Raw genomic sequence first — 15404 nt, 5'->3', positions numbered from 1 at the left:
GGGGTATATGGCTTAGTCACAGAATCAGAATCTATGCTAATTTCCTTACTTGAGGAGATTTGAATCTTATAATTTAGGTGTTCTACCTAAATCTTTACCTTATAAATCTTCTCTTGCTCTTTTTAGCCTTAGTAGAAAGCCAGAACATCTATATTTACTAAATTAATATACTAATACTTGCATATTGTAAGGAATTAGGTAAGTCTTAGTTTTAAATATTAATACTTAATTTTTTTATTGCTGAAAAGAAGTGGTTATAAGACTTTTAAATGCAGTTAATATAAATACTTCCTTATTGGCTAACTGAAGAGATACACAAAATAAACCAAATAGACGCTCGTAATTTTCCAGTCATGCCATTATGATTTTTTTTTTAGCTTTTGGTGAGACAGAACTGTCATTCCTACAGAACAATGTTGAATTACTATTTGCTTTTACTTTCAGTTTAAAAATCCCCTTATTATGCTGCTTCTGGCTTCTGCAGTCATCAGTGTTTTAATGCATCAGTTTGATGATGCCGTCAGTATCACTGTGGTAAGGAAACGTCTATCTATTTTTTTATCTATTGATTAATACTGATTTTTATTTTTAAAAATGAATTGAGAAATGCCTTCAATTTTTTTGGTTAATGTCCAAATTCTGCTTTTAATTGCGGTAATTTCAAGTAATCTTAAAAGGTCTGTGATTGTCAGACATGAAAATTATTTAACAATCTGATAATTTTACAGATAACAAAATATTTTGTAATTTTCCAGGTGAGCATGGTGGCTCACGCTTTGTGATCCTAGCATTTTGGGAGGCTTAGGTGGGTAGATTGCTTGAGCTTAGGAATTCCAGACCAGCCTGAGCAAGAGTGAGACCCTATTTCTACTAAAAATAGGAAAACTAGCTGGATGTTGTGATAGGTGCTTGTAGTCGTAGCTACTTGGGAGACTGAAGCAGGAGGATCATTTGAGCTTAAGAGTTTTGAGGTTGCTGTGAGTTATTATGCCACAGCATTCTATCCAGGGTGATATTCTGAAACTTTGTCTAAAAAAAAAAAATAAAAATAAAATAAAATATTTTATAATTTTCTGATTAAATTTTAAATGTATTTTACTTAACAATTGAGAATATGTTTCGATTGTGAATTTACTAAAGCCTGACATAAATTAAAAATATTTTTTTGACAGTGCATACTATATTTACTTTGTACAATTTTATTATTTCCGATTAGGTTATTCTAGCTTTCATTGATAGTTTTTTTTCCCTTGTTCACTGTTTCATTGTAGTACAGAACAATTATAGTAAAAGTAAGTATTCATTAAAGCAAGTGTGTTATGCTTAAGAACACAAACATATTAATGCAGAGCTGCAGTTTTTGAACTGTTGTTTGTGTTTCCTAGGAGACCTATTTAGGGAATATGTAAGGTCAAAACTGTCTTACCCATACTAAAACATACTCACTGAAGAATTTTGTGCAAATGGTCTCCAAACAGAGGCAGATAAAACTGTTAGACCCTTAGCACAAATTAGTATTGGCACCAAACTGTATTAGTAGTCGCTGTTTTCTTTCGTTGTTTCCTCTAAGAATGTTATAGATAAAACAGTAAAAATTAATTTTATTAAATCTTGACCCTTGAGTACATATCTTTTTAATAATCTGTATAATGAAATAAGTATGTATAAAACACTTTTATAAATGACAGTAAGTTAAATGAGCCTAGCATACCAGGGAATGCAGCTGGCAGAATTTGTTGCTCATGATAGAATTTAGGCTTTCAAACAATAATTAGAGTTTCAGAAAAATTTCTATGCATTACTGGGTAGCAGACCAATATTTATTCAGATGACATCACTACTGATTTCAATAAATGTGTTTTTTTCTTTTTAAACTGTTGCGATATATGTCAACATTAGGAAGTTTTGAATAACCAAGTAAATATTATTTTTTAAATGACCAGTATGTGATATTATGAAATGTTCAGTGGTAAAAGATCCATTCAAATGAGAAGATAGATCATAATTAATATAACATTATGAAAAGTTCATTGATACTGTTTTAGATTCTGTTTTACAGATTACCTTTATTTATCAGAGAGGGTTTTGCTCAGTTGCTCAGGCTGGAGTACAGTAGCGAGATCATGACTCACTGCAGCCTCAGAATCCTGGTCTCAAATAATCCTCCCACTGCAGCCTTTCTTGTAGCTAGGACTATGGGTTACCATACCCAGCTAATTTTAAAATATTTTTTGTTGAGACAGGGTTCCTGCTATATTACCTTGGCTGGTCTCGAACTACTGGGCTCAAGAGATCCTTCCTTTCAGTTTAACCTCCCACAGTGCTGGGATTACAGGCATAAGCCACTGTGCTTGGCCAATAGATCACCTTTTAGTAACTACCATATTTTGCTGTGTATAACACTCACTTTTTTGCCCAGATTATTGAGGGAAAAATATGGATGCACATTATAGGTAGTACTAATTTTCTGTCTGTATAAATGTTTTTATTTCTTCTACTTATGCTTGTGCATTAAAAGTGTAACTCTTGGAAGTAAAATAATATTTGTATGCAAAATAAAACCATGGAATATGAGGATTATGCCCCCTTCATACAACCCTCCTCTCCAACTGCCCTCTCACCAGCCAGTTGTACCAGATACTGCTGCCACTACCAACTCGGAAGTGGGCACACTGCCAGCTGACACGACGGTTGGCTTTGGGACCTCTGGAAAGGAAGGTGGAAGTGATTGTGCAGTGTTAGATCCCTGCCCTTTCTGGCTGCCTCCTCTCTTGCACAGGCGGCCCCATTCTGAGGCCCCTGGGACATTGCATGGAGGAGGAAGATTCCTGAGCTGGAATCTGGGAAACCTGGCTTCTGAGACCCAGTCCTACTACTGGCCTGCTGTTGTGACCTTGGGCCTCAGTCCCCATGAAGTTTGGTCTAGGAGGGTACCTGGCAACAAAGCGTGAAAGCTTGAGGGTAGCTGAGCCCATAGATTATAATTTGGAGCCTATGACTTGTCCAAATCCCCAAGGTGTTGAGTTGGTATAATTTCTCAAACTTGCCAGTAATAAGAACCATCTTCTAGGATGCTAGTTAACAGAATGGAACAGATACCCAGATCTTTCTCCTGGAGGGTTGATTCACTGTATTTGGGTGTGGTTCAGGAGTCTCATTTTAACCAACCCAAGTGATTTGTAAGATTTGCAAGTTTGGGAAAGTCTAGTATTGTTGATCCTTACATTACTGGGTGCTCAAGTTCTGGATGGCTCAAATCTAGTTACTACAGAATTTTAAATGTAAAGTACTTCACTTGAGTGTCATCCTGGAATACTTTCTCCTTAATTTGGTGTACCCCGGAGGCCTCAGAATGGGGCCAGCTGTGCAAGAGACAGGGCACCTGGAAAGGGCAGGGGTCTATCATTAGGAGCTTGGGGCAGTCAGGGCCAGCCTTGGGAACTGCTGAGGTTCTCAGTGGAGTGGCTGTGGCCATGTTCTACCAATGGACATGGGAATAGGAAATGAGAGGATGTGGGGACGAGGGTAGGCTGAGAGGGGACAGTTGGGGGAGGTTGGGTTGCATATAGAAATATGGTAATAACACATATGTATGTGCACATGGCTGTGCATATACAAATATGGTAATAACGTTGTCAAGTTTTGGTGTAGTAGCTAAGAATATCCATAGTCTGAAAAGGTTGTTAAAATACTTATCCCTTTTCCAACTGTTTATCTGTATGAGGCTGGATTTTCTTCACATACTTCAGCTTCAGCAGCGTATTGCAGTAGATTGAATACCGGCTTTCTACTATGTCAAACATTAAAGATAAAATTTAAATAGTGCTGTTTTTCTTATAGGTTTTCTTTGGAAAACAGACTTTTAATAAAACTTATTTGTGTTAATATGTAATGAGTTTTTCCTTTTTTTTTTTTATGAATTCCTAAGTAGAAGTTAAAATTGAGTAATTGAAAAATGCAGTATGGTAGATGTTACCCACATAAAGGAAAGCTGGTCTTTCATTTGTGAGAGCATAAAGGAAGCATATTACATCCTCATTTATACGTGACATGTTTGTAATTTCCCCTTTATAATAATATATTTTCTTCGATTTTAATATCAGGTGTACCCAGATCAAGTAGAATGATTTTGAAGCATTTCTTCTTTTTCTATTTTCTATAAGATTTGGCATGATCTGTTTTTCGAAATTATCGTTACTTTTATTTATAAATATTAGTTGTCTATTTTTTGAGACTTAAAGAAATAAGTTAACTGATGACTCCATACTGAACCTCAGAGTCAGAGCATTCTATAATAGATATACTCTTATTTGACAATGTGAATGTTACTTTCTTTGCATTATTATTATTGCTTAATTTTTTGATGTAGCAATTGTCTGATTCCTTTTCTGAATGTATTTATGTTCGTTTGTTCTTTACGAGGTTTTTGTTTCTAGTCCTTATTTTAAACATTGTTATTATTAAAATTTAAGCCTTTTTAATTTTGTAAGGCAAAAAAATGGAAACCTAACAAACACATAGGTATAGGGTAAAAAAAAAAAAGAAAGAAAAAAATGCAGTACAGTAGATGTTATCTGCATAAAGGAAAGCTGGTCTTTCATTTGTGAGAGTATAAAGGGAACCCGAGATCAAGAAGTTTGAGAAGCTGTCTCCAGAATGTCAAGCCACTGTAAAATGTCAGTTTCTTTCCCCATAGGCCGCAAGTCAAAGTTGTGATTTCTTCTCCACCTGACCTTGATGTTTAAAATCTGCAATCTTGGGGCTTGTAGATGTTTAGAAAAATAAAATACAATTGAACAGTTATTTCTCAAATTAATGTCTGATGTGTAAAAGGCTTTTTTTTTTTTTTGTTTAGGCAATACTTATTGTTGTTACAGTTGCCTTTGTTCAGGTAAGTAGTCTATTTTGCCATTGTAAGAATAGTATGTTAGTTGATTGCTTAAAAAAATTAAGGTGGCTATGGTAAAATCTATAGTTATGGGGAGGTGCTAATGCCAATCAGAACAATTTATTCTTTGATTTTGAAATAATGCTAGTTACAGATAACTCTAGATATCAACAACTCTCTAAGGAAGCTTGTGGAAACTGCTTTTATTTGGGTAGTGAATTGGAAAATCTAGTTTTTTATTTGATATTATTAAGAATAAGTGAAGCAAGTTTTTGTTCAATGAAAACAAAAAGCATGTAATAGAAATTCAGCAGTAAGTTTTTCTGTTTTTCCAATTAAAAATTGGGTCAGGGTTTATAGTTTTATAATGTTGAGGGAACAAAAAAAGAGTGTAGAATTAAAAGGTCAGTTTGTGAAGTACCATTTGAAGAAAATTTCATAGATCTGTAACTGATTTCCTTGGCAGAATGGTGTACTTGTTTATTGAATTTATTTCCTAGTCTTATTTCAGTTGAGTCTTTTGGGAGTTAAAATGCTTCTAATCACTGTTAGTGACCCCTTCCTTCCTCCTTTTTAAAAATTACTCATTTTTCTACAGAAGGGATGTTCTGATGGGGATCAAACTTCTATTCATCATAGCCATTGAAACAGTAATTAAAACATATGAAAAGAAATGCTTTTTAACTATTATTGTGAATAATGTAGAGGTAATATCAGGATTTCTATTAACAAGTGTAGGCGTCAATTAAAAAGTAGGCTTTGGTTCAGTGCCTATGGCTCAAGCGGCTAAGGCGCCAGCCACATACACCTGATTTGGCAGGTTCGAATCCAGCCTGGGCCTGCCAAACAACAATGATGGCTGCAACCAAAAAAATAGCTGGGTGTTGTGGCTGCAACCAAAAAAATAGCGCCTGTAGTCCCAGCTACTTGGGAGGCGGAGGCTAAAGAATCGCTTGAGCCCAGGAGTTAGAGGTTGCTGTGAACTGTGATGCCACGGCGCTCTACCCAGGGTGACAGCTTGAGGCTCTATCTCAAAAAAAAAAAAAAAAAAAAAAGTAGGCTTTTACCTTATTTATATATATGAAACTTCTGTAGATTGTAGAACAATGTTTCAGAATATTGGCAGGTCTCATTTTTAGCTATAAAATCGCTAAAAAGACTAGATGAATTTTTCCAGTTTAGAGAAACATGTAATATTATTAATATAATCCCCAAGTTAATGCTATTTTGAATCTTAGGACTATACTTTGTGGTTATTCTCATATCTGTAGTTTATTCCCTGGGTTTTTCTTGTCACTCTCTGGACTTCTTACAGTAGTCTCTAACTTAGTAAGTTATTAGTTCTATAGTGACCCAATGTAGAAGGCAAGTTGGAATCAGATTATTTGCGGAGTATTTGTGGGCTCCATTATAGACCATCAAGTTTCCTTTTTTATGAAAATCTTCTTGCTTAGAACAGACAAATGGTGTCCTCAGGTAGAGCTGATTAGTTTAGAACAAGTCATTTCAGGTGAGGCATTAATCTAGGCAGTTAGTCATTCAGCCAAGAGTATGACCCACTGAACCAGTAACTGGAACCTTCTCACATCTTTAATAATTCGGATTTGTGGAGTGCTCTTCTTCATAAGGATTCCTATAGATATTGTTGCTGTGTATGGAAGACTTTAGAAACTTAATCTCTTTGATTAGTGGAAAGCCCTTACACCCACCCCTCCAAAAAAAACCCATAAAATAATAATTTTAACAGAAGTCAGTGTAGGATTTTACCTGAGATAGGGTTAAATACTTTAAATGCATTGGCTAAAACCAACTGCTAAATATCTTTATGGTAGTTCCCTTTGAAGGAAAACTCACCAAAAGATTAAAACATTATGAAAAGCCCAGTTTCAAATTGCTAGTTCTGATTTCTTACATAGATGTAACCCTTTTCCCTAAATGTGCCTGTGAAACCAATAAAATATTCTATAACTATTCTATAAATACCAAGTAAAAACCCTCTCTAAAAAGATCCTATTTATTGTCTTGAACCTGTCACAATGCTTAATCAAAAACTATCAAAAATGTATCAAATTCTTAATGCTTCATGATTTGTTTTTAGTTTTTACATGTATTTGAAGAGTGCTTTTAATAATGTTTTTACATTTATGTCTGCTTTACCCCATCTCTTTTTTTTTGTGTGTGTGTTTAGTTTTTGGCTTTGGCCGGGTTTGAACCTGCCACCTCTGGTATATGGGGCCGGCCCCTACTCTTTGAGCCACAGGCACCACCTCTTACCCATCTTTTTCCAATCCCTATTCCCCACACCATTATACTTCTTCCCAGCTTTAAAAATAACTAATTGTTTTCTATAGTCACATAATGATATCTCCTTACAGTAAATCTGAAAAATAACTTTTAGGCATTCATTAGAGATGGCCATTGGGTTTTTAGTGGTATGTTAAATGATCATTTTGATATAGAGGTATCTTTATAGTTATAGGGAATAGAGCCAAAGAAACCAGAAGAGGTAGATAAGATTGGGCAGCTTCTATGTCATTTGTTACTGGGATCTAGGAGTGGTGAGTATTTTTTAGACTTTATAAATTTGGAGGCAAAACTTCCAAATTCTTTAATATCTTTGGTGTAATTGGGGGGATTTATCTTGTAATTTTTATATTTTTAGGTTTTCTTTATGTTTGTCTTTCTGGCTTTAGTATAGATTGATTTCTAAATTATCTTCTATTTGAAGTTTGTGATAGGTATGAGTTTTGACTAGTGCATTGCAATCATTTCAAAACACTTAGCTTTCACCCGCAACTATTTGCCCTTCTGTTTTTCAACCTTAGATCAGAAGCTTGGTGTGTTTAGTGTAGATATGAGGCAAAAAATAGCAGTGTTGTTGGGTGAAGCAAGATTGCCCGTGGAAACGTGGACTAGATAGTATGGTGGGATGAAGGATAGCTCTTTGTCTCTCTCTCTCACTCAGCTGTTGTTAAAATGAATGGAGAAGTTTAGAACGTCACAGAGTTAGCACTCCTGAGAATTTTCCCTTTTAGATAATACAGCGTCATGGGAAGGGTGTCTGTTAGGGTATGGGCAACCACATCTCACTCTTCATTTCATGTTCTTTCATTAGAAAACCATTCCAGTTAGTATGAGCTTAAATCTTCAAAGCAGATGTTGCTTTCAGTTAATTTTCTTTGACTTCCTTGGTCATTAAACACAAAACATAAAGTTACCTTAACTTTAAGACTTAACGATTCCAATTATACACTCCTTAGACACACTAATCAGTTTTCATTTTCTTATAAATCATTACCCTTAACCTTGAACACTGTCTATTACAATCTAAAATGAGGAATATTTAATTATCAAAATTGTTCAATCACTATAATTTAACATTTTTAAATAATGGATAAGATTTTGGGGGTAGCAATATAAGCACAAGTAAAGGAAGAGACAAGAATTGTGGTAAATTTTAAAATAATGGTTGAGATTGATATTTAAGTCAAAATGGAATATGTACACATATTTGTATTTCTTTATAAATTTTTTATTAATAATCATGTTCTTTTTGTTTGAATAGGAATATCGTTCAGAAAAATCTCTTGAAGAATTGAGTAAACTTGTGCCACCAGAATGTCATTGGTATGATCCTTTTTTTTTTGGTGTGGATTTCTACCCCTTAGAAATAGAAATTGAGGGCAGCGCCTGTGGCTCATTCAGTAAGGCGCCGGCCCCATATACCGAGGGTGGCGGGTTCAAACCCAGCTCCTGCTGAATTGCAACCAAAAAAAAAATAGCCGGGCGTTGTGGCGGGTGCCTGTAGTCCCAGCTACTCGGGAGGCTGAGGCAAGAGAATCGCTTAAGCCCAGGAGTTGGAGGTTGCTGTGAGCTGTGTGATGCCACGGCACTCTACTGAGGGCCATAAAGTGAGACTCTGTCTCTACAAAAAAAGAAAAAAAAAGAAATAGAAATTGAATGTAAGTAGTATAGTATACATTGTGTCTCCAACTTCGTTTGAACGTAAAGAAGGATATTGATCTCACATGAAAAATTTCTGATCTGATCAATATAGCAAAATTACACTATTAAAAGTTCTAATTTTGAGATTCTTGAGACATGGATTTATTCAATAGATTTTTTTTTTTTTTTTTATGTTGAGTATGTACTGAGTACTATTCTTGGTAGAGCGATGCACAAACAGACCCAGGTGATTTAGAAGGTTGCTTCAGTTTTCATATTTTTTTTACATTGAAACAACTAAGGATTTTTCTGTCAGCTGAGTATATTAGTTAACAAGAGCCCAGAAACAATCTTTGGTTTTCTTTTTCTGTTCTTATATTACATCCTTGGAATGATAGTAACAGAATATGTTTTCCCTTAGGCAAGCCCACAAAAAATAATTTTTTTACATACATGGTATGGCTTCCTTTTTTCAACTATGTTTTTTCTGTTTCATGGTATAGTGTACGTGAAGGAAAACTGGAGCATACACTTGCCCGAGATTTGGTTCCAGGTGATACAGTTTGCCTTTCTGTTGGGGACAGAGTTCCTGCTGACTTACGCTTGTTTGAGGTAAGTTTGGGGAGTGAACATACAATAGAACCTTTGTAAATTGACCACCCACTTGACAGACGGTTCAGCATACAGGGGTTGTCAACATAAGAGACTAACCCTACTGTACTGATACATACACATTGTAGATGCATGCCCGATCTGTGAAAATTGGGTCAACTTAAGGAGTTGATCAATGTAGGGAGGTGGTCTACTATGGAGGTGCTACTGAAAAAAGGGAGCCGTGCCATGTATCTAAAAACATTATTTCTGGTTGGCTTGCTTGAGGGAAACATTAGGTATTTTAGTTTAAAAAAAAAATGACTTGTCAACTTTTTTTCCCCTTAAAATGTATGTCTTTACTGTAGTCTTTTGAGGTGTGTGTTTAGTGAATCAGGAGAGCTTTGTGAAAACCTGTATGTTAAAGCTGTGGGGGACAAAGATGATATGATAAAATTCTTGAGTAAAATTCTTATTATATATGTACACAAATAACTCACCATAAAATAAATAGAACTCAAGTAAGAGAAGTTCAAAGACTAGGGTATGGAAATTTAAAGAAGAGAGAGATTCCAACTAATTTGGGTGAGCTTGGAGAATGCCTCAGACATTGTCCTTCAGGGTTTGAAATTTGAAGAGTAGTATTAGAGATGGAGAAGACAATGAAGCAACAGTATTCAGATCCCCATATATAATACAGGGCTAGGGTATATGTCTGATGGAATTAAATTAAGAGAGCCCTTAAATATTAAGTTTCACTTTTGAGGGCGGCGCCTGTGGCTCAGTGATTACGGCGCCGACCCCATATACCAAGGGTGGCAGGTTCAAACCTGGCCCTGGCCAAATTGCAACAAAAGAATAGCCGGGCGTCGTGGTGGGCGCCTGTGGCCCTAGCTACTTGGGAGGCTGAGGAAAGAGAATCACCTAAGCTCAAGAGCTGGAGGTTGCCATGAGTGTGAAACTATGGCACTCTACCGAGAGTGACAAAGTGAGACTCTGTCTCTTAAAAAAAAAAAAAAAAATTTCACTTTTGATTTTATTGGCTTGGAATTAACTCTTGAGAGTCCTGTGCACTTGGCAAATGATGTTACTTTTAATCTGGCTGCAGTGTATAGAATAGATTGAAGGGCTGGAAAGTGGAAGTAGGCACTTAGTTTAAGAGGCTCTCATAGTCTGTTAGAATGCCAGCCTTATCCACTATTAGAATTGAGTAACACCTACAGAGCCATCAGTGTATAAATACTTACTGTGGCCCAAAGTGTGAGTGTTCTCGTATAAAGAGAACATAAAAGAGGCTGTAGAAAGCCTGAAGAACCTTTCAAATTGTATTAAGAATAAACTTCTAATCTTTAAAAAGAGACTTTTTTCCCCAAATACTTGAAATTAGCCTTAAAAAGATAACTGGATTGCTTTAATTGCGTGAATAGGAAAAAGTAGTAATATAACAAATGTTAGGAATATTAATTTTGCATTATATTACATTTTTTCTCCTCTTTGTATGTCTTTCTTATGTTAATTTTTAAAATAGCTCTTCTCCTTTCCTCTTGTCCTTGATGTTTAATTTATGACTATATCTCAAATTAGGCTAGGCATGGTGGCTTACACTTGTAATCCTAGCACTCTGAAAGCTACGGCAGGAGGATTGCTTGGACTCAGTAGTTTAAGCCCAGCCTAAGCAAGAACAAAACCCTGTTTCCACTGGGCATGGTGGTGCATGCCTGTAGTCCCAGCTCCTTGGGAGGCTGAGGCAAGAGCATTACTTTAAGCCTGGGAGATTGAGGTTGCAGTGAGCTATGATATTATATCATATGATGATGCCACTGTACTCTAGCCTGGGCAACAGAGCAAGACCTTGCTCTGTCTCTAAAAAAAAAAAAAAAATACATTATATACACATACACATGTACCTGTGTGCATGTGTGCGCAAACACACAGTGTATATACTCACATACCTCAATTATTCTTTCCCACAGGTTAGGTTATCCTGTCATTTGGCATAAATCATCTTTCCCTTTACCCTAAAGAACTCTTAATTTTAATAGAGTTTATGCCATCTTTTATTCTGGAATGCCTCTCTTCCAATTCAGAAGCACATCTCCTTAGTCAGATACTTAAAAAATGGGTTTTCCCATTGTTTGAACAACTTGAGCATTATAATGACATAGGTAACTTCAAAATGCCATTTGGCTTGGTAAAGTATTTTAGGGTTTTCATTCGAATTTAAGAGTTGATTTGAGAATTATTTCAAAATTTATGTGCAAACAGGAAATGCCTGTAGGTATAGATGAGGAAGTATTTTATCTAGTCAGCAAATACACGAGGACTTATTTTGAGTTCAAAGAACTATAAGCAAATGCCTTGCCAAGTAATTTGTTGCTACTGTTTTCTCCCTACTTGTTAACTTTTCAAACAATTCAGCACATTTTATTTTGCATTGCTATGCTTAGTGTGATTTTGTTTAAGTAAGTGCACTTTTACATGCATAGTTGAACATTTTTGACTCCTCCTACCTTAATTCTACCCATTTGTTTTGCCTACTACTTGGTACCCCAAATAGGCTTTTGCAGTTACTTTGACAGTAGCTTAAGATAACGTTGCTGAAAGATTTGAGTCTAGACCTGCGTCTAGATTTGGGTATAGTGACTTAAGATATAATAAGGCAGCTAAAGTCTTGTTTCTTTTCTGGACAAAGAAGCTGGTCGCTTTTTACAATTGTCTTGTTGGAGTTCTGTGTGCTCAGTTTGGCTGTGGTGATCTTTGGATGAATTTATAATGCTAGCTGGTCATTTGATACTACTGCATGAAATAAACTCTCCATCAGGGTTTGGAGGAACCAGGACACTCCTCCGTGAGCTTTGGGAAGTTATTAATTTCTGACAGAGCACATCAGTTTCACTTTATGAAAGCAAGGCCCTGGTCTTCTGCATTTTGGTTCTCTTCTTGTAGACAGGGCCCAAGTCTGTGTTTAGTGTGTTAGTGTCATCTTGCTGTGACGGTGGTTTCTGTTATACATTACATTGGTTTCATGTTTTGGCTGTCAGCTTGCCTGGGCCTTCATTAATTTCTTGGCAGCAAATTCAGTGACCTGACAGCCATATAACTTTTATCAGGTGTATCTTTTCATAGGTTTTATGTTAGCTCAAACTGCTATAATGAAATACCATATGTGGAGTGGCTGAAACACCATTTATTTCTCACAGTTGTGGAGGCTGGAAGTCCAAAATCAAGGTGTGGCAGGGTTTGGTTGCTGGTGAGGACTCTTTTAGGTGCAGAAGCATGGCTTCTTGCTTTGACCTAACAGAGCAATTTCTCTAGCTTCCTCTTCTCATAAGGCCACTAATGCCATTGTAAGGACCCAGCTTTATAAGGTCATCTAGCCCTAATACCTCCCAAGGCCCTATGTCCAAACAACATTACATTGGCTGTTTAGAGCATTAGCATATGAATTTCAGGGGTATGTAATTCAGACCATAACAGGCTTAGACTGCCATTTTGTAAACACTTTTAAAGATTAATATTGGTAACTTAAATATTTGTGTATTTTCCCCTTGCCTGAGTCAGTTTTCTGTTAGCCAGCGGGTGAGACAATATAGTCATCTGCCAGTATCTACAGAGGATTGGTTCCAGGATCTCTGAGGTTACCAATAAGTCCTGCAGATGCTTGATCTCTTATGTCAAATGTCATAGTGACATATAACCTGTGAACATCCTCCCATATACTTTGACCTTTTGACTGTGAACAACGCCTGTGGACACGTTTTGTTTCTAAGCACTCTGCAGTCAAAGGGTTAAATAGAATGTAAATCCCATGTCTATAGTTCTAGTAACATCTATATTATTTTTTATTTGTGTTATTTTTTTTTTTCTTTCAAATATTCCAGCCCAGGTTTGGTTGAATATGGATGCGGAACCCACCGATAAAGGAGGGTGGACTGTATATGTTATCTATGGTAGCCTTTCCAACTTAGGAGCCTCAGAGGCACTGTTAGAGTTGGGTCCATAAGATTTAGCGGAATTGAGCTTTGAGCTTTGGGTTTTCTCTTTTTTTTCCCCCTAGAGTTTTTATTTTAACTTTTAATGGTATTTGAGAAGAAATACCCCTTGCCAGTTAATTAGTGATAGCCAACGGGTTGGTGGGACTATGACTTTAGGCCAAGCAGTTTTATAGACAAGGTATACCTGTGTAACAGTACATTTTGCCCTTGTGAAAACAGCATATTTTATGTATTTTTTCAGGTAAAGTCCGTGTCAATATTTAAATAATTCTTTGTAAGAGAAAACAATGTAAGAGTCAGAGCAAAAGAGGATTTTTTTTTGTCTGTTGAAAATATTTTACCTCTCACAGCTATAAAGCCTAATACATTGCTTGAAATGATAGCAAGATATTCTTTCACTCAAAATTCTGAATGAATAAATCCATTGACATGTTCCTTTGTGGTTTATGAATTGGCCTGCATCATGCTTAAGCTGTCTGCATTTTTTTTTTTAACACAAGTTTTGATCTAATGATTTGTTCTGATCTATCAATTGCCACTTGGGCTTAACCAACGATTAAGCCTTTTTTTTTTTTTTTTTTTTTGAGATGAGGTTTTACTCTGTCACCCTGTCTGGAGTGCAGTGGTGTCATTATAGTTCACTGCAATGTCAAATTCCTGGGTTCAAGCAATCCTGAGTTGTCAGGACTACAGGTACATACGATCATACCCGGCTGCTAACTTTTCCATTTTTATAGTGATGTCTTACTCTTGCTCAGGCTGGTTTTGAGCTCTTGACTTCAAATAGTCCTCTTGCCTCAGCCTCCCATAGTGCTAGGAATACAGGCATGAGCCAAAATGTCAGGCGTAAGATTAAGCCATTCATGTAACTCTAGGATATGGGACCATTTTAATCTGGGTGGAAAGGCTAGCCCTGTTAGAGGTCAGGGTCTACTGAAGCCAAGCTCAGAAGCCCAAACTCAGGAATAAGCCAAGAAGGCATTATATTGTGAGCCACGTACAGAACGATACCAGGCTTCTGGGTAAAGTAGTAAAAAAGATTGTGCCCTCTCCACTGGGAGATACCAACTTGTATACAGCTATGTTTTAAAGAATAATGTCTGTTCATGAAATGAATTGACCACATGAGTTTTTAGGTGCTTAATTGTTTTAGATCTGAGTTTTCTCACTGTGCCAAGAGTTGCCTGTAGGATAATGCATCCCACTCTTTAAATGTGCATTGGAATCATCCAGGTTCTGTTTTGACAGGTCTGCGGTGGGGCCTGAGATTTTGCATACCTAAACAGCTCTTAGGCCATGCGAAAAGTACTGATCCATCTACCACATTTAAAAAATTATTTTAAAAACAGCTTTTTTGAGATTTATGTGTTATATTTTCACACAATTTCAATTTATCATTCAATTGTTTTTATTATATTCAGAGTAGTGTAACCATCACCACAATCCAATTATAGATTATATTCATCACTCCCAAAAGAAAACTCTTACCCTTTTTGCACTCACTGGGTATTCTTCTTGCCTGTAAATAGCCACTTAACTTGCTTGCCACTAATGGAGAAACCTCAAAGCACTCAAGCTAGACCTCCCATTTGATCCTGCAATCCCATTACTGGGCCTCTACCCAGAAGGAAAGAAATCCTTTTATCATAAGGACACTTGTACTAGACTGTTTATTGCAGCTCAATTTACAATCGCCAAAATGTGGAAACAGCCTAAATGCCCACCAACCCAGGAATAGATTAACAAGCTGTGGTATATGTATACCATGGAATACTATTCAGCCATTAAAAAAAATGGAGACTTTACATCCTTCGTATTAACCTGGATGGACGTGGAAGACATTATTCTTAGTAAAGCATCACAAGAATGGAGAAGCATGAATCCTATGTACTCAATTTTGATATGAGGACAATTAATGACAATTATGGTTATGGGGGGGAACAGAAAGAGGGAAGGAGGGAGGTGGGTGGGGCCTTGGTGTGTGT

The 15404-nt window shown here is 36.4% G+C and overlaps 1 protein-coding gene across 7 annotated transcripts in view; it reads left to right on the top strand.

Moving 5' to 3' along the window:
* ATP2C1 (ATPase secretory pathway Ca2+ transporting 1) overlaps positions 1-15404 on the top strand; it is a 178366-nt gene that overhangs the window by 79996 nt on the left and 82966 nt on the right. For all 7 annotated transcript variants that reach the window (XM_053598477.1, XM_053598476.1, XM_053598482.1 and 4 more), the window contains 4 exons: positions 445-534; positions 4856-4891; positions 8454-8515; positions 9337-9445. In XM_053598477.1, the coding sequence (XP_053454452.1) occupies positions 445-534; positions 4856-4891; positions 8454-8515; positions 9337-9445 (297 nt within the window). The remainder of the gene's footprint in view (positions 1-444; positions 535-4855; positions 4892-8453; positions 8516-9336; positions 9446-15404) is intronic.

Source organism: Nycticebus coucang, chromosome 8, assembly GCF_027406575.1.
Source record: "Nycticebus coucang isolate mNycCou1 chromosome 8, mNycCou1.pri, whole genome shotgun sequence".
NCBI classification, from domain to species: Eukaryota; Metazoa; Chordata; class Mammalia; order Primates; family Lorisidae; genus Nycticebus; species Nycticebus coucang.
The sequence above is the reverse complement of the archived record's forward strand: the minus strand, read 5'-3'. Positions and strand labels throughout refer to the sequence as shown.